The sequence below is a fragment of the Cygnus olor genome, chromosome 1 (assembly GCF_009769625.2).
Source record: "Cygnus olor isolate bCygOlo1 chromosome 1, bCygOlo1.pri.v2, whole genome shotgun sequence".
Classification (NCBI taxonomy): domain Eukaryota; kingdom Metazoa; phylum Chordata; class Aves; order Anseriformes; family Anatidae; genus Cygnus; species Cygnus olor.
In genome coordinates, this window is record NC_049169.1 from 126,115,330 (window position 1) to 126,136,184 (window position 20,855).

The window sequence follows — 20,855 nt, forward strand, 5'->3', positions numbered from 1 at the left end:
TTTCTGGCTTAAACTACAATAAGACAAATAAGATATCAAAAAAAAGATACCTAAAGGTGAAGCAAAGTGAGAGATAAAATATGATTAATTTCATTATTTACTCTTATGAAGAGCAACTTCATATTGAAAGTTTAGAAGCAGGGTCAGGGTTAACTAAATACTCACTAAACCATAGCCACAACATGAAAGACAATTTAATATCTGAAAGTTAGGTACTGTGTCAGACAAGTTGTGGTCAAGCTTCTGACTCTCCATTCCCCAAAGTATCAGCCCTTCCAACGCATCCTATGTTCTGGTGTTAAGTTCTCATGAATTTCACCCGCTTTATTTGTTATCAATAGCACTACAGATTCTGGGAATAAACAGTTGTATTTATTCTGTGAATTCAACAGGAAAGTATTGCATTAATCTTATCACTGGACTAGCTCCACAATCCTAAGAGAAATAAAGCCGTATAAATGAAGCTATATTACTAACAAATATATACGATTTCATAAAAGCCCAGCAAACAGCTCTCTAGAAAAAATCCCATTTTTCAAAATCATTCTTCTAACCATGTTTTACAAATAACAGATGGGTGTGAACTAGACTAAAACACAAGCCCTTGCAAAGTTTCAGACTTCTCATATGCCAAGTTTGGCTTTCCTAACAATCATATTCATACTTCACACTTATTTCATATCATATTCATATGATATATATGATACATAACATAATTCATACTTATTTCCATATATTCAGCAGCCAGTCATACCCAGACTAGTTCATTATTACATGGGTATTGCACAGAAAAAGCACAAAACACAGAGATAGAATCCTATGTATTCGATATAAATATATTTATTAATAAAAATTCCAAAACTACTTACCACATGAAGAATTTTATTCTCTGTTTCATATACTGTGCAATCCTGAAAAAGTAAAGCAGAAAAGACAAAATTGATCTAAATTGATCTAATCAATCAACTTTCCCAGATTTATCCTTAAAAATAATTAAATATAATCAAAGTTTTTGGAATAAAGCAATAGATTTCAAAGTCTCAATTAGAATGGATAGATTTATGTAACCAAAGTGTGAATCTAGCACCAAAAGGAACTACTGGTAAATGCCTATGCCCATTCACTACTTGTTGTTATTGCTTCCTTCCTTGAGATAGGTAATGATCTTCCGCCACATTACATCCTTTTGGTACATACCAGCTAGTCAAACACATCAGCCGAGTGGCTTCAACCAGCAGGACCTGACTGGGGAAAAGTATGGCCTCCTTCTAGTGGTCACCTTGAAAACCAGAATTGTTTTAAATACACTGTCCTGGAGACACTCTCCCTGAAAATTTTGCAAGACTGCAAAACAAAAAGAGTTGAAGCCACTGTACAAGAATGTCTCCCTCCCTCACTGTTTCAGCTTTACTTGTGGTTAACTAATCTTATTTCTTAATTTTTCCTCCATTTAAAGCTGTGCAAGAGAGAGTCAGAAAACCACGCTGAACAATTCCTAGTGAGCTGCACTGTCGTTTTTGCACACCCCACCAAACAAGAGAAGGAAAACCTTGAGAAGAAGAAGAAAAGTGAAACGTTGGTTGTTTAGAGCACTCCATAGAATGGGAGGGAAGAGAAACACGGAATAAAAAACACACAGGAAACTTGAGTTGGACCATCTTATTACATGGAGCCTGGTGGAGACCGTATGCACATCGTCACCACCTTACCTGGAATGCGAAGAAGACTAACAGATGGGAAGCTGGGGACTGTGAAAGTTCTTCCTGACAGGCCAAAATCTCAGTTGATATAGAGAACTAGAAGTACAGGAATTAGTAAGGTAGAGAGCATGTGAAATGCCACCAACACTGGTGAAAGAGCCACTCTTTCCTAAGTTCACCAGATGCTGTGGTTGTATGGTAATTAGCACAAGTTCAGTTTGGAATGGATGTTTTATACCTACTAAAAAACTCACTTGAAAAACGTGACTAAATTTTCACATTTTAGGTCCTTTCATTTTTTAATTGGTTTATTCTCTTTGAAAACAACTTTGTTATATGCAACTGTTTTTTAAAAAAATGAAATTTTAGATCATGAAATGCTTCTAGCATTACTTGGGCAAGAACAGCCACTGTGTTCTTAAGATTTATACAAAACAACCTATGCAGAAGCAGCAGGTTTATCGGGGAGTATTTTCCTAATAACAGCTGTTGGCATTCAGGAAACATTTGCAAGTATGTAGAGCCGGAAAGAAAATCTAACACGTTTAATTATATGCAGACATCAATGAAGTATTTGCAATCTTAGTAGCAAAACACGCATTTCATTTTTATATGTGGGAAGGCATATAACATTTTCAATCTGGGTACATCTATGTTCTGCATGGTTTCTTATGAATCATTCTGCAAAAATGAAGGGATTTCAACATTTATATTTAAAAAAATATGCTTCTAAGCAGACATAATTATTTCATTTGTATTGAAGAGCTTACTATAAGTCTAACATTCAGCTTACACAGGACACTGAGAATTCTCACTGCTAAGGGATGGAGGATTCTGGTTTTTTAAATACTATAGAGGTTCATTACAGCCAGGAAAGAAATGAATAAGGAAGAAACACAGCTACATTGTTGAAATGAAACTCTTCTACACAATCATGAAGGAAGCTAAAGAAACATGTTTATTTCTGACAAACCCAGAGTATAATTAAAAACACATTTCTGAATCTACCAAAGACAGTAAAGCAAGTAGAAAACTATACACTGCCTGTGTATTAGTACAGGTGAGTTTACCCTCCAATTCTGTCCTCATCACACAACTACCTACAAATTCAGCGTCTGGAAAGAGGAATTGCTATATGAGCTCCTTACACACAGGAAAGGTTGATGCTGCTTTGTCTATTCAGGCAAGAGAAAAATAGTTTAGTAAATAGAAGACAGAAATTGGAAGAAAGCAAACAATGCTTAGGTTAAAAAAAATTAATCCAAAATATACTTTTTCCATACAGGAATGACATGCAACTATTCAAACCTCAACTGAGGGAGATGTGAAGGAGTGCAGAGATACATGTGAGCATAGCCTAGAGCAGCCCTGAAGTCTAGGACTCAAAGAAACCTACAAAAGGTCACCAAAGCCAATCCCTGCATCGTAGCAAGCTTGTTGTAACTTCTCGCAGCCATCCCTGGAGATAGGGGCTGAGATTGCTTTTGAATGATCCCAAGAGCAAAACCTACATGTCACTTTTCTTCAGAGTCAACAGTTTATTTCCCCTTAGATCTTTTAAGTCACTCCACTACTTTGAGGATAACTGAGCCCACCCTCTTCAGATATCCCTTATGTACAATGATAAACTGAATGCTTTTTACTGTGGACTTTCACCACTTACAATTACTGCTTTTACATACCCATTTCATTTCAAATAAAAGAGTTTAAAGCACTTGAGAACAACAAAGAGAGTCACTACTTATGCAATTAGGAACAAATTTTTGTTCTTAATAGCATACCATCTAAAGCTGGAAAACATCTCTTCCTTCCATACCTAGACTACAAACATATCTTACTCCTGAAAAATCTTAAGTACCTGTTTACCCACAGCACCAAAACATTACAATTAAGGTAAGAAACAGATCATACACAAATCTAACTTCAACTTTTTTCTACTTCAGGAAACCAGGAACACACAAAAAACCTGCAACCAAGCTTTCCTCCTACACAAGATAAAAATTCGCTATTCACCTAGTGAAAGAATACTATGATTACCCCTGAACTGAAACATGCATATATCGTTAAGAGGAGTTTTGCTTTTACCTGTTTATTGTCTGAACTTCACATGAATATTCACTAACAAATTAAAAAAATAAGAAGCCAGGGTATTTATCTCTATCTAACCAACCAACCAAAACCTGATCTCAACCAGCTTTAGGCTGTCTTCTCAATGTATATTGTTTCCTAAAATGTTAATAGAGCAGGTTGCTAATAAAGCAATAAATGCAGTTCTTTTCCTTGTACTCCAAACTCTGTGTTAATTTGTATTTCCTAAAGATGTAGTCAAATATTGGCCAATAGTAGTTTCAGACAAAAATGAGAATACTGTCCGCAAAGACAGAGAACTAAAAGGGCAATACAGTGGCACAACTTAACTACTAACATCAGCTTTTCTTGGTCACTACTTGCAGCTCTACCTCATGTATCAAAACAGGCAAAAGGTCCTTTTGATCCTTTCCTTTGTAGAGGCAGATGGGACTAGGCTAAAATCTTAATAAAAAGTGAAGAAAAAAGTCCAAAATTAGAAGAGAAAAAAATGTAGTAGGAGAAGTTAAAAAGAGCAATAAGAAACCTCAATAATCAAGGAGAGAGGTCTCTTTTACTTTCAGAAAAAAAAAAGAAAAAAGTATAATTTTAAAATCTAATTGTAAGACTAGCAAGACTGATGTTACACTCCAACTGAAATGCACCATTTATATTGTGTTTCTTCCAGAAGTCACATTCATAAGCATAATTCTGTGTTGTTTCTATAAAAATTACAAGTTTTATCTGCAAATATCCTGTCATAATTCCCCTTAGTAAGAATTATTGAATACACTTAGAATTAGATCTACTGAATTCAACAGCACTGACTGGTGACAATGCTGCCAAAGTCACCCTGTTCTCCCACTTTGTTAGAACAATTCACCCCTGAAGTAACATATATAAAATACAAATATTTTTGTTTTCAAAAGCAATGCTTATGCTGCTTTATTTTTCTGATTTCTTTTCTTCTCCTCTTGCTATTATTGCTGTATTTCTAAACCTCTATTTTAGTATGTCACAGAAGTGGGGAATTGGGTCAGCTAATTACACCAACACTTTTCTTATGCTTTGGTTCTTTTCTTTCCACCCAAGTTGATTAAATCTCAACTCAAAATGTGAAATATTGAGGTCTACAAGGCATGCTAAATCAACCTAACACTCACAGATCCTATAGGGGAAAAAGAAAAAGATCATCCAGTTCTCCAGTACTATAACTATAGGATAATATTCAGCAGAAAACACTTCTATTTTTGCATATATATAATGTGGATTACACGTCTGAGTCAGCAGCCTGTCAAAGTATCTATTGCAATTACCTGTCAAACACTTCTCAGGGCAATTGCAAAATACCATCCAGAAACCGCCATCATTCTTATTACTACTATTATTATTATTGGTTTGGCCACATTCTGGGCATCTACAGTACTGTATTCTTTTTGGAAGCCTCAAGTTCCTCTTAACCCCACGACTTAGTTTGAGAATAAAGATATGCTAGTTCAGAAAATATAATATACATACAAATATTCAAGCAATAAGAAAATGGAGAATTGCAGAAAATATGTTTGTTGATTCTCTCAGCAACAACTCAGCCATGGCTCAGCATTCCTAGTAATCTGTAGATGAGAGTGCTCAAGAGAAAGCAAGGACTTCTTTCACTGTGTTGTTGTTTCACTGTATTTCATTGTTGTTCAGAAGAATGTCTTAGTTGTTCATGTATTTAGTCATCCTGATTTATTTTTTTCCTCCAAGGCAGAGAAAGTTCCTAGGTAGAATTGGTACATCAGCAGGTTACATTCTTGCCAAGGACAAAAACCAAATCTCCTGATTCTCAGGTAACATGTTAGCCCAAACACATCCTTTGTGAATTCATACCATAGTAGCGTCGATCAAAAGAAGCTGTGTGGTGCTACAGAGGTGGAGTCAACTGGAGAAACCTGTGAAAAACAAGGACTTCTCATGACAGCGTTCATTCTGCAGGGAGCTTTTGAGGTGCTTCTGGTGGAGTTTCTTCACTGTTTTTTCATGTGTTTTTCTCTGCAATCCAACTGAAACTACATGAATGCAATTTATGTGTGTGTGCACGCGTGCATGTGCGTGCATTGCACTTTTTTAACCAGTCTTTTGTTGATAAAATAGAGGCAAGATTAGGAACATAATCTTTAAAATGGTGGTGAAATCGCTTGGGAAATGCATCTTTCATGAGCAATTCTCCACATCTTCTATGTCTAGTTTTAAGAGGGCAACAGCTAGATTTTATGTACTGCTTAAAAACAGATGTCTGATAGAATTGCTGTCACCAGTATTTTGAAGTCACGCAAAATGTTCTAAAGTATGTAACTCCAGTTCTCTATTTGTAACAAAAATAATGAATTACATCATTGCTAAAAGAGGGTTCAGACTCCTATGCGTTGCCAAACCTTTGGTATAAAACCTTCCTTGAGCAGTGCAGCCATTGGCTGGAAGTAAGCCAAGCCATCCTTTAAATCCCTTTGCTTCTCAAATTGATTACAACTGTAACTGAATCCTTTAATACCAGTCTATGTCAAATGGATGGTCCGTCAGTCCTGCTACTTAGCAGCAATAAAAAATAATTAACTGGAGAATGGTCAGATCATAACTCCCAGGCTCTTCAGCCCCCCCTCCCCCCAACACCTTCAAAAATAAGTTGTTCTGTCTTCAAGAAGCCCTCTTTAAGTCTGCTCAAGTGTCCCCAGCTCCAGAAAATTTATGTCATTGGCTCGAGGAAGGCTCATTTTGTTTGAATTATGCCCAGTTCGGCTATGGCAAGAGAGCCACACAAGAGTGAGGTTTTCTGGAATCTTCACTGGAGGTTCTCACAAAAGTTCTTAACAATGATGACAAAGTCTAAAGCTCTGCCAACACACGAAGACAAAAAAAGCTTCACAAGTTTCATAGTAGATTTATTTATCATTACCCTTCATCGCTTTTCTCAGGCTCAGACATTAGTACATAATTTTGAAATTGATGCAGGGATAAGGTAGATGTAATCAAGTTATCTTTTTGCTACTTAATGTAGAAAATGCATGGACAATATATCTAATACATCTGATTGTAGGATTAAGCAATGACAGCTTTGAAACAATAAACTTGATCAATATAGTACAGGCAAAACGTCGCTGTGTTGTGAGCAAGATGATTAGAAACTGAAGGATATTAGAGAACTCTTAATATGTGATTTACAGGTATGTCTGAGTAATTACAGTCATAAGAAAATACAAAATGGCAGATATACAGATCTATTCAAAACCTTTCCCTCCAAACCTCCCTCCACATAAAAAACAAGAAACTAAAACTCTTAAATACCCCCAAGCCTACAGAAGCTGGCAAGCAGATAACATCCTCCTCTGCCAACAGGCAAAGAATTAGGAACATGACACAGTTAGAGCTTTCCTAGTGTGATGCTTTACCACATCTTTGATTTTAAGAGGTCTAGCAGGGATTTGGATGAGGATTTGGATGAAAAAGATGTGGACTTTGGGACATTGGCAATTATAAATGTCTGGAATAAAAACAGGGCTGCAGGGTAAGGGGAGATACCTTTCCCTTGTCGCACTACCTAAATGTAATAGAAAGCTCTTAAGCTATGCAAGAACCCCGCATTTGCATAGGTTGTCCTTGGCTGCTGCCATACAAAATTAACTTTTAAAGTTACACAGCCATTGTTAAAAACCTATATTTTATTTATAAGTGGACTTCCCAGCATATGTGCTTTCTTTGAGTTTCTTCCCACTGAGTTGCTCCGAAGAAGTCTCCCATTGTGGCTGTTCTTCCTCCAGACCGCCACAGTCCCTGGGAGCTCTATCCTCTGCTCTCCCCTCTTCTGCAACCTCTTCCTTATTGCTCAGGAGCCTCCTGAAATCATGCTGCTTTAATTATCATCTCTGTGCAGATGAGTCACAGATCTCTCATCCCTTCTGTTCGCATTCACAGTTTATAGTCTCCTCCTGGGTATTTGCCACCAGCCCTAACACAGTATGCTGAAAAGCTGAAATCACGTTTCTTCCCAAACCCTCCCCACTTTCCCCTTCTTTCCCTATCTCTGTCAACAACTCCACCACCTTATGTCCCACAAGCTCACAACCTGGGTGCCATTTCCAACTACTCTTCACTTCCCACACAAATCCTGTCCATTTTCTTCCCACTGCCGTTCAGAAATATTTTTTCTTTTCCACTTATGCTACAATTATTCAGTTCCTGCAGTTTCTTGATTCTGGGTCTATAGCATCCTCACTCTGTTATTATTACCTGCCCCTCCACCACTTTTAAGCCAGAGCTCATCTGTATCTGCAGCAACCCACTCTGTCCTCCCCCATCGGAAACATACGTAAGAAACGACGGAGATGGGAGAAAACAGAATGGTGAACACACGCCATTTAAGATACTAAGGGAAGAGAAAAATATCCCTATTGTAAAAAATATAATGCAAGCTATTAAATGCTACACAAAAAGACATTTCCTATGCAACCTACACAAACGCGTCTAAAAACCTAGAGCCTTTCCATGATCATTTAATGAAACTGCAATTTTTTATTTTATTTTTTATTTTATTTTACTTTTTAAGTTCACAACCCTTGAGTACAAACTAACAGCAATTATCCAGCTTACTGAGTACAAAGAATTGCCTTAATATTATTTAAACAATTTGCGTGGAGTGGCACCTATCACCATAGTAACAGAATGCTTCATGTAAAAATTTAACATAACTTACATGAATCACCCACAGATCAAGCAACTACTGGGAAAAATTGCTCTCTGGATCAATAGAGATGCAATGTGGGCACTAAGCTCTTTTCTTCTTTCTGAAGTCATTTTCCATTTCCAATTACTTCTACCCTCTTTTGTGTGAAAGACATTGTTTTGCTTTCCTTTGGGATCTGGTCACATATTAGTTCTTAATTTGCATTAAGAAGTCACACTTCTTCCAATACACTCTTTCTAAAATGAGCTGGTGCACTATTTCGTTAGAAACCCCAGCAAGTATTTCAGCATTGGCTAAAACCACATCAATACTTGCTCAGATATCTTGCTAGATTCCAAGTGCCTACACAATCTAAACTGAATTTCAATACTTCAGATGATTTATCTATGCAGAGACATTCTCAGCAGGTAAAAAAAAAAATCCACTGAAACTATCAACAGATGAGAGGCTGGAAATGAAGCAAAAATGTTCCATTCAAAGGAAAAAAAAAGTACACCTTTTTCCACACTTCTAACCCAGAAAAAATAGTGACAGGCATTCAAAATCTTTTATTACTGACATGCAAAATGTAGTTTGTAGTGCAAGGTGTTGTGCAGTTCTTAAGTTTCCAAAGTCACTTCCAATATCATTTAGAGGTAAGTAACCTCTTGTTTTTTTACCTTCTGTTTTTCCTTCAGTATTGTCATTAAAAAGAAATCCTGTTTATCAAACACAATTGCAGCAAAATACTTTGTGATGTATATAGTGGCTAGGTGGTTATTCTGCCAACAGAGGAAATAACTGAAGTTGAGAAAAAAATAATGATATTTAGGAAGAGAGCATTTCAGGCTCAGCTATGACTCAAAACATTTCATATTGGATCATCTGAAATTCTTCATGTGTTTTTAATGGATTTAAGCAAACAAACACAAATGTATCTCCCATTACCTTCCTGAAATAAAGCTTGACCCTACACTTTCTCATGATCAAAGCTTCCACTAGCTACCTAGCAACACACAATTTCCGTAATTCACCACACTGAAGTGAAATCCTGCTTCACTGCACCTGATTACACTGACTACACTGTCTCTGGAAAGGAAATCTGAGTTTCTTATGTAAAAGAAATGCAGAGTCTCACTTTTCAGTTCTACTGATAATGATTAATATAACCTTAACCCATCATCATTAATGATTAAATTAAGCATTTATAAAGAATTACAGAAGTGTGGCATATCCACTGTCTGTCTCTAGTCAAATGGAAATCATGATGCCCCTGAACAAGCACTGACACAGTGCCCACATAAACCAGTCTAAGAAAAGAATACGTTTTATTTAAAGGAAATGTATGAAACACCAGAACACATTTTTCCCCTCTGCCTACACTTGGTCTCAGTTTCCATGGACTTTCTGCTACTTCCTCTAAGTATTTTCCATTCAGTGTGTGAATGAACCTAAGCTGTCCCTTACACTCTTTCACCATCGCCTTGACCCACTCAGGTTCCATTTCTTAGAAAAATCCAACAGCTGCATTGGTTTACCAGTATATGTTGAATCAAAAAGCGTACTCTTTTTTCTGTTAAAACTATTCTGCTTTGTATTTCATTTTTCCCCATTGTGAGAGGCTGTCAATCATTAATCTGGAAGAAAAACATCTGAACAAAAAAAAAAAAACAAATCAAAACAAAACACACAAAAACTCCAACAACAACAAAATAACACCGGCCCATTTTTGCTTTCTGGTAACTTCTTATGTATTCAGCAATCTTTTTTTTTTTTTTTTTTTTTTTAATCCTCGTCCAACTATGATGAAAAGAAATTACTTTCTCCAAGAATGGAAAAAAAAAAAAAAAGGCAACAAATTCACAGGACTTTTCAGGCTGGGTTTTTAAAACATGGAGTGACTTCATAAGCTACTTTAAAAATGTCACGTCATGCACTACTCAAGTTTATGTAAAAAATTACTCTTTACAGCATATATCTCAATAGCAATTAATGAGGCATCAAATTATTCCTGGTAGCAGTTCATATACCTCTAGACTGTTATTAATGTTTCATCCTTTGAGGTACTCCATGCCTAATCCCGTTCCAAAAATTACCCCGAAAATTAAATCAAAAGACAACAATATCTCTAAAAGTAAGACACTTCAAGGAAAAAAAAATGGTGCAGGAAAATAACAGAAAAGCTACCGTAATCAGAAAAGGGCATCCATGCACATTAAGCAGTTTTCACATTACATTGCTACATATGAAATTTTCAATAAAAGTGTACTATGGAGAAATAAGCTACTCTACTCTGAAAAAGAGGAAAACATTGCTAAAGAGCATAAATTGATTTGATAACTGCTTTTGATAATTTGATAATTGCTTTGATAACTTCTAGTAAAGAAAAAACAGTTTCTTATTTCTAACAATAACATCTAGTTTACATTATACGTTATACTTTCACGTAAAAAAGGGGGGGGTACAGGGAGAATTACTAGTAGTAGACTAATAAAGAGACTAATAAATGCTGCAAGCACAGGTATTTGATAAAGATGGGGTAGAAGGAAGAACTTCAAAATTTTAAATTAAAAAATATACAATTTGATGCATAAATTTGTTTCTACCAAACACCTCTTGGTCTGAAAATCCCAACAATCCAGAATTGCAAAGCAGCTTTAATGAGGAATCAGTCAAACATTCATGCCACTAAACTACTGAAGACCATTTATTAGGTAAAGATACCTGAGGTAATTAGCTACTTAGTATGACCTTAAATTTGAAGTTTTAAAGCTATATTTAGCAAGTCCTTAAAGCCCTTATGAACTAGGACTTTTTTTTTTTTTAAGTCAGAAATTGTAATAGAAAATAGAAGAGTGATACTTTGTAACAATATTACTACTAGTAATTATATTAATTATTCTTCACAATTCATATATTTAGTATTGTGCTAACAAAATTAATAGAATAATTTCTCTATGATTCAGGGAGGTGAGGGCCTAAAAAGTAAATTCCCTTTTTAACCTTTAGACACAAAAATAAGCCTGCACTTTCTCAGCAAGGCTTAGTATTTGAAGCATTAAACGTGTAAGTTACAGCCATTTGATCATAAAAGATGTAATGCCATAGATAAATACTTCATTACTCAAGAAATTATTTATGATCATTTTCATTACCTTTCATCTGAAAAATAACAATGGCTAGAAGCCCAACAAGGATTACCCCCTAGCACAGGAAGCAACTCCACTGGGGCAAGGAGTACATGCACACTTACATTTTAGGATCGCAGACACCTTTAGACATTGAATAAGCTCCAAATCATTTGGCTGAGTCAGTGAACAGGGCGCTTTTGTCTGTGCTCTATATTAGGGCTTTTAGCTCAAAGTCCTAGGGGCCTACAGGTACAGACAAGTTTTTGTGGATGGCTGTCTTGATCTTTCCTAGCTATTGGTCACCCTGGCCACCACTTTCCAAACTGCATCACTCAAATTCTCACTCCATGTCATCTGAAATCTGAGTTTACCATAAAATATTGTTGTGGGACCGATGAAGTCAGAAGCATATCCTGGGACAATCCTGAACAATCCAGCTCCCTGTCTGCCAAGTAATGAAATCACCATCCTGATGGATAAGGGAGGGGAGCAGTGGATATTGTCTTCCTGAACATTAGTAAGCTCTTTGACATTGTCCCTCAAAAGATCCTCATAGAAAAGCTGTTGAAACGTAGGCTGGATGAGCAGACAGTGAGGTGGATCAAAAACTGCCAGAATGATCAGAATGAACTGCCTGAAAGGTCCAGAGTGTAGTGGTCAGTGGCACAAAGTCTTGCTGGAGATCAGAAACAAGCAGAGCACTCCAGGGGTCAACAGTGATTCCAGCCCTCTATAATATCTTCATTAATAATCCAGATGACTGGGTAGAGTGTACCCTCCATTAAATTTGTGGATGGCACAAAACTGGGAGGAGTGGCTGAGAGAGCCACACAGCCAACCAGAGGGACCTGGACAGGCTGGAGAGGTGGGCTGACAAGAATCTCATGAAGTTCAACAAGAAGTGCAGAGACCAGCACCTAGGGAGGAACAACCTCAGACACCAGTACATGCAGGGGGGGGGGAGCAACCGGCAGGAAAGCAGCCCTGCAGAAAAGGACCTGAAGGTCTATAAATACCTGAAGGGAGAGTACAAGAGGACAGAGCCAGGCTCTTTTCAGAAAAAAAAAAAAAAAAAAAAAAAAAAAAAGAGTATTTAGGCAGAGAAGTAACTGCAGTGAAGCTTTTGAAAATGAGTGTTTATAGGCCTACAGCTACGCTTGCACTGGAGCATCTTGCTAAGTAAATCCCACAAAACATGAAAGCTGGGAGACAAACACCAATAGTCTTAAAACTAAATAAACACAGCAAATCATTGTGAAAGCTGATAAAGGAAAGTGAAAACACTCGTGACCGCTACTGTACAGCAATAATAGGAAATATGGTGTTTGGAAGTAATATTTTCTTTAAATGTCTGATAACTTACAAAACAAAGTTAGACTTCTCAGATATTCCCAAAATTTTCAGAATTTTAATCCCAAAGAAGAAAGCTTTTTTTTTTTTCTAGGTGAAATCCCAATGAGTTCCTGAGGAATAAGGGCATTAAAAATGACAATAAAAGCTGCCTACAGATTGCTTAAAACAAATAAATAAATCTGCTTCTTACAGTTAGCTTTGTAGCTACTGCTACTTTCTTAAAAGACTGGAAAGGAACACATTCCAGAATCCTCTGAAGATGGACTCCCCGCCTAACTGTCAATAGCAATCTGACTTACATGGAAGACAAGACAAGTGGTCACTCATGTCCTTCCTTACATGTATTAGTGACTGGGACAACTCTGATGACATAAATCTACATTTGTGAATGAACCAAAATGAAAAAAATAAAGCACAACCTAAAACCTCAAAAAAAAAAAGCTCACACCACACCTGTATAATCTTATCCCTTTAATACCTACCTTTTACTATCAAGAAAAAAACAGGCCCTTTTTACTTGTTGCAGTATAAGCTGAGTACAGCACACCCTTCAGTTCCTATGGGAATGCTCTGATCAAACAGCTAGGCATAGGGAAGAAAGGGGGAGAGTGCAAAGGAATGGCAGAAAATACCATGATAGTCTCATGGACTTCTTATTTTTTTTTCCAGTGTTCTGCTGCAAGGAAAAGAGTTGGTTATAAAAATAAAACAAGAATGTAAGCTCTGAATTAAATAAGCCATCAGCAAGAAGGATGGTATTAAGGTTGAAAACCTGAAGGAAGTGCCTATGAAACAATATCCTACAGTCCTAAGGGGTGGGGGGGCAGGAGGGGGTTAAACCCTAAACCAAAATAAAACAGATGCATAGAAGCATATGATTAGTGTGACTGCAAAACAGGTTATGATAATAACTTGCAGCGCTCTGAGGGATCTGTTTCCAAAGGCAAATATCCATCACGCACTGGCCTGTTAGTTGGGTCCTGGGCAACGTGCATTGCACAGAGAAAATGAAACTGTTAGACCCAAGTATGTGCCATTTTGCATTTTATTCCAAAGTCGGTCTCTAAGCAGGTATTATAAATCCAACTTCTCTAATTATTTAAAGGTTAAAGCATAGACACTCAATAGATTTTCTTAGACTTTATACTTAGAAGAGAGAACAGTATTTCTGCCTTTTTTTCCTTCATTATCCATTTAGTGCTGATGGGAGGGGACACAACAAATCACCTTAATCCAATGGAGAAACATTAACATTACAATTAGCCTCAAAGCATGCAAAATAATACAAGCAAGTCAGCTTAATTTTTAGCTTTCTTCCCATCTCTTGAATAAAGAATCATTTTTGGTTAAAAACTTCTGAATATTGGCTGTGCGTAAACAACATAAAAATCAGTTTTGAATCTTCCCATTACTCAGCTACTGAAGTGAATACTAGAGTTCTATTTTTATATTGTATGAATGTCTTGAAAAAAAAGTCAAAAGTATAAGAAAATGTACTATGTTTTTTTCTAAATACACCATTAGGCTTTACATAATATGTTAACTAGTGTTAAAAAAAATTGCAATGTTGCCATTTGCAGGTCTTTCGTAAACTGAAAAAAGATATAAACTACATTACTGTAGGATAGTGAAGTACTATGAGATACTTCACATACAAAATAAAAATGGGTTCTAAGCAAAAAACACTTGATAAGGTTATACTGAAACATTCAATTTACAGACTTTATAAAGCACAATGGGGATTTTCAGTGCGTTCAGTGATCATATAAAAGAAAAGCCCAGTGAAGACATTTTGAAATGCTATGCTGGAATGCATTTCTTTTAAGCAGAGATCAATCCACATGTGTTTGGGACTAGTAATGGAATTTTTCATTATCATTCTTCTGACTACAGCCCAGTTCAGTTCCAGAGTGTGCTTACATTGAGGCACATAAATGCTCCTTCTGACTTCAAAGTATGGATTCATATGCTGAACTGCTTCCAGGTTGGGAAATCATGTCAGTTTTGGCAAAGATATGGCTTTTTTTTTTTTTTTTTTTTAAAAAAAGTATTAAATAGTAATGTTTGGTCTATTTCATTTCACACTGAAAAATCTATAAAATAGTTGAGCTAAGACCATAGCAAATTAGTAGTACCACGAATAAGGATGAATCCAGAAGAAAGTGATCTGATGTCAATCTACTTCCTGGGAAATACTGCAGTAGTTGATATTTTACCCACTTTTTTGTTAATAATGGACAGAAGAAAATGGATCAGGTGCCTCTTCCCCCCGACTTAGAAAGTTAGACAGCAGCTCACAGCTACATCAATGAAAAATGAGCTGCTTGGTCAAGGAGAAGGGAGGTCCTGTGTGCTTCCTTTTCCTGAGGTACCAACTCCTTTTCATAGCCAAACAAGGGCACAACACACCATGGGACAACAGATTAAGACACAGTTGCGCAAAAGCCTGCCGCAAAACCACAGGCCTGTGCTCTTCTTCCACAGCCACTACAGCTGACACCTCTGGGCCGTCTGAGGCAGAGTGAAGGCAAGAAGTCTGGCACGGAGTGCAGGATGGCCAAAGCATGGGACTGGCAGGACACCCCTTGGCCCTCGGGCCTAGGTGGTAAAAATGCACCCTTGCTGTGTAGCCCTTGGGGAGGGAACAGCCCATGCTCCATTTCCACACCAAAATAAAAACAATAATAATGAAAAAGAAAAATAATGAACAGGAGTAAGATTTTTTTTTTTTTTTAAGTGAGAAACTTTCGTTTCCAATGCTTGAACACACAAAACTAGCAATACTGCTTTTCTCTAACTCAGGAAGAAGGCAAACCCAATTAATCTTTGGTATTGTATGCATTTATGAAAGCATCAGAGAAAAATGCATTTCTTTTACAAAAGGGAGAGCATCATCAAACAAAGTCATGCCAAGGGGCCATAGGAAAAATGTAGCATTGCTCAATTCAGTCAAGATGGACTGGTACTTCTGAAATCTACAAAAAAAATCCCCCTAGCACTCCTACCTTGCCTACTCTCTTTCCTTTAATCTGTTCCACCTTCTGATTTGTGAATACTCCCTCAAAATTCTCCGTGTTGGCAGCAACATGTTCCCTCTGTGTTTGCTGAACCACCAGGAGAGACAAACCTCTCTGAAGCCTCTTCCCTCTGCATGATGGGTACTGCTACACCGCACATACCTCCTCTTCCCCTAAAGCACTGCCTGCCTCAGCACCAGACTGCAGCCCAAAGCGAGCAGGCACGCACACTGAGGAGGACCAGCATCTCACAACAGATGGCTGTGACCTGGCCCTGCAGCAGCCAGCACAGAAATTAGCCTGACCTTTTTCTAGAGGAAAGGAATATAAAGCCAACAGGCTGCTGCACAACCTCAGCTGAAGTCGAAGGATTTGGTGCCAATAAACATTTCTGATTCTGCTGAAAATGGAAGACCAAAAAAATGGTCAAGTGATGATATATGAGGGTGCTATGTCCCTTCACAGTTATCAGTGGTAGACAGATGAGTAGTAACCTCAGAAAGGCTTGCATCAGGGTACAGGATGATGCTCAACAGAAAAGAACTATGTTAACTTCCTAGGTTATTTCTGCTATATGGTGAATGGTCTAGAGAAAAAGTCTTATGAGGATTCGTTGAGAGAGCTGAGGTTATCTAGCCTAGAGAAAAGGAGGCTTGGAGTGATCGCACTCTACAACTACCTCAAAGGAGGTTGTAGTGGGGTCAGGGGTCAGTCTCTTCTGCCAAGCAACAAGCGATAGGACAAGAACTCGAGTTGTGCCAGAGCAGGTCTAGGTTGGATTAGGAAAAATTCCTTCACTGAAAGGGTTGTGAGGCATTGGAACAGGCTGCCCAGGGAAGCAGTTGAGTCACCATTCCTAAAGGTATTAAAACAAAATGTAGATGTTGCGCTTAGGGACATGGTTTAGTGGTAGGCTTGGCAGTGCTAGCTTAATGGTTGGTCCTGATGATCTTAGAGGTATTTTCTGACCTAAATGATTCTATGTTATCAACATCAGTTTGAACTTGCAGCAAAAGACTTTTCACTTTCCAACAGACAAGGATAGGGACAGATCTAAACCACTTTAGAGAGAAGAAACAAAACAGCAAGAAAGGTTCTCTATATTGCACTCCAAAATGAAGCCCATTAAGCAAGTGCTTCTCAGTGTTTACTTCTGAATTTCTTGAAGGTAGGACACACCAAAACGTATACAAAGTATTCTAGCCTCATGGGGACATGTCATCTTTACTGCTGTTTAGAACATATGACAAAGCTGCAATACATACACACCTTTTGAACCAGAGAGTTAATTCAAAAACAAAATATATGAAATTAGATACGCAAATTATCAAGTAGATTTCACAAATTTATAGTGATGTTATTCAACTAGAGAAACCAAGATGGATTCCTCTACTGAGATATGCAGAAACATATGCACAGCACAGACCAACTACTAATATAAAACTAGGAAGCAGAATTTTTATAAAGCCTTTATTAAGCACTACTGTTCCCTTATTTTTGTCAGACAATGATATAGACGAAGAGTAACGCAAAACAGTGTGAACAAGGTAATGGCCACTTACTACTAGGAAAAAATAAATTGCTAAGTAGATTGTCTCATACCTGTTGTACGATTGTTGTTAGTTCCAGACAGAGCTGTATGACATTATTTCTTGTTACTGAGTAATCTGTCACAGCAGCAAAAGGTGATCTAAAAAAGAGAAAAAAAGAAAAAAGGGTTCAACAGCACTGGCATATATCCACTTGCTTCATTGGTTCACAATGCACTTAATATGCATAGGGATTTTTTTAATGTTTTTCTTCTCTAGTGATATTAAAAGCACAGAGAGTACCTAAAATCTACTATTAAAATTGTAAAACATAGAGTATGTATCCACGGAAAATGTTCAACTCTCTCTCTTTTGCATGTTTTTTAAGTTCTTCTTTAAGCAGTTCCATTTATTAAAGTATTATTTCTCACAGCCTTCCAGTTTATTTAGGGACTACTTTTACTCTCCCAGAAAAAATAATAAAATACAACCTTGCCTTCTGCAGTTGTTTGAGAACATCCTTACAAATGTACCCCTTCCACCTGTGTTATGTATGGTGCCCAGATGTGAGCCACATCAGAAGAGCATTTGCATGATTCACTGGAATTCCTGGGACCTGATCTAATATCTGGTAAAATTATTGGAGAGACTTAGAAGAAGTAAAAACTTTATCCAATGGGAAGAATGGCATTTAGAACCAGGGATGGATCAATATTCAGAAACAGATGCAAAGGGTTAACTGGAGGCACAACCTAACATCTCCCCACATTGTGCTACAGTCAGAAGTAATTAGTGGGAAGAAAAGTGTAATCCCAGCACTTAAAGTCACCTACATACATCCTACACCTTAAAACCTGTCAGAATGCTTTAAATGCTTGGCTACCTAGAAGCTTGCTGGTTTTCTAGAGGCACTGCTAAAACATATTTGGTTAGTGAGGATGGCAGTCATCTGATTTCTGTTTTACAAGTCTGTCAAACTATAAATTCAACTTGGTCTATTTTCTATATTCATGAAGCAGCCAAACACTTGGCATATTTTCTCCAGGATCAGCAAAGATTTTTTGTTCATCAGTGTTGCAAGTGAGGTTTTTGTGGACATTATTAGCATCACAAAGATGCCATTTCTCCCTAATATACCTGCTTCAAACATTTACACCAAAAAAAAGTTGGCAAATCACTGCAAGGGTTACAACATCTAAAAAAACCTAACAACATATCATGCAATGTGCTAAGATCTAAACAGTTTTAAGAGTAGTGGATTTAAATTAAGCTGGGTCGCTCGTTCCTCCCCCAACTGCCATCAGATCTTGGAGCATATATATTTGTATATATCCGTAAGAGTTTTTGCAGTTGATATTGTACTTTACTCATCTAAGCCTAAAGACAAGTTGTCAGTACAAAGAACTCTGCTATATGCATGTCCAAATTATAACAACATAGTTTTACTGAGTCTTAATTGGTTTCTAAAATTCTTTTCTGCATGCAGAATTAGTGAAATTTCAGTCTAGGCAGATTTGGAACCATCTATAAATATGCTCATGTGGACTTCTCTGCCTCCTTCTTCTAATGCCCTCTTTCTTCTCCAGGATTCTCAATCCAGTCCTGATGGTTCACAAGATGACATGAATTGTGAGGTGCATACTCAAGTCTAGCAGCTTCAATTTGATGTAATACATCATACAATGAAAACATTTTTCTGCCTGTGTTTTCCAGGGAATTATAAAATAAAACCACAGAAATTGGAAGCCAGGCAGAGTTTAAGAAACGTAGAAACAAGTAGACAGTGAGGACTTGGTAGATAACACGTGGATAAGTTCCAAAGGAGCCTGACAAAAGCTATAATCGGAAATCAAAGTTCAAGTTTTATGCTGTGTACAGCAACTGCACAATGTATAAAAACTACAGTAGACCTACCTGCAGACATATGCATACAGTATTACTGAAGTTCAGGGGACGTGTGAGCATATTAAAGGATAAAAGTCAGCTGAACTACCTGGTTATTAACAGTTATTGTGTTTAAAAAAATAGTACATTAGCCACAATGTACAAAAATATTGTTATTACTCTTTTTAAAATTATGACTGTTGAGGTTCTGAAATCTACCTGAAACTTTTATTTAAAAAGATCATGTTCATTTATGAACTAATTTTTATTTAAAATGAAGGAAATCAAGCCAGCAAATGGTATTCTTCTACTTTAAGTATGGATGTTAATACAATTTGATCCTCAAACTACACAACTGGAATCTATTTGACATTTCAAAGCCTCCAGCATTTCTCTAAACAAAATCGCATGGTAGGCTTTGGCTTCTAATACTGCATGATCTTCTCTCATACTTTCACAATTTATTTTGGTTTCACGGTTCATGAGGAAAATAATGACATTTTTACCATCATTGCTCTTAGTGAAGAACGTTAGAAATGCCCCCAAATAAACTTTGTTGACATTAAGAACAGGCAAAGAGACTGAGACATTACTCTTTTACTGTTTACACAGTGAAGATTTACTGAAAACAGCACAGGAAGCAGGCAGCACGGGTGGCAGCAAGAGGGAGAAGACTCCTAAAAATCAATAAGGAATATCTGATATTTTGAGAAGTGCTTCATTACTTGGAAGGATAAGAAAACGTTTCCTGCAGAAAATGTAAAGGGTGCTTGAGCTACCTCCTTTGTAGCTTATAAACTGATTCCCTCACATCATAGTTTCTGCCAGTGCCTCTGTGAGGGTACTGTTACAAATTGGACCACTAAAAGTGAAATTCTCTTTCCTCCTCCTCCTCCCCAGTTCAGCCCACTTCACTGGAGGCAATCTCTACACACATGGACTACTGCAATGTGCAGCTGGGGAAGCAGCGAGGACAAAAGCATCCCTATATATTTACTGCCAAAGGAAGCACATTTTGGTATTACATCCTGAGCCTCAATTTCAACAGTGAACGTACAGCAACACTTGGTATAACAACATGCCAGCAGTTTCAATATAAATATCAATAGAAACATCATTATAGGATCATTAATCGGATTTCATAATAGACACTGTGAAACAATCGACAAAAAATCTTCTTCATTAACATATTCGCTGATTGCAAAATGTATAATTTTAATACAGAACAGAATTATTGACTGAAAACAGATGAAAAAAATGAGACGCAAATAAACCCTACATGCATCTTTTCAACTGGCTACTGCAACACCTTTCTTGTCAAGTCACCAAAAACATACCAAGTAACAGGAAGAATAGTTTAATTAGACCACTTCTCTCTACTTTTTAAAAGATATTTCCTTGGCTTGCCTAAATCATTTCTATCATCTTCCAGTTTCTATTATTTTCTTTCAGAGCTGAATCTTTGTCAGCCCCTT

General features: G+C 37.1%; 1 protein-coding gene across 10 annotated transcripts in view; it reads right to left on the minus strand.

Annotated features, from left to right (window-relative positions):
* Positions 1 to 20,855, minus strand: part of CNKSR2 (connector enhancer of kinase suppressor of Ras 2) — a 219,174-nt gene that overhangs the window by 138,386 nt on the left and 59,933 nt on the right. For all 10 annotated transcript variants that reach the window (XR_005813857.1, XR_005813854.1, XR_005813856.1 and 7 more), the window contains exons 4-5: positions 17,570 to 17,657; positions 870 to 911 (exon numbers count right to left, since the gene is read on the minus strand). Coding sequence is in view for 5 of the 10 variants with exons in the window: in XM_040532074.1 (XP_040388008.1) it covers positions 870 to 911; positions 17,570 to 17,657 (130 nt within the window). In the remaining 5 variants the exon portion in view is untranslated. The remainder of the gene's footprint in view (positions 1 to 869; positions 912 to 17,569; positions 17,658 to 20,855) is intronic.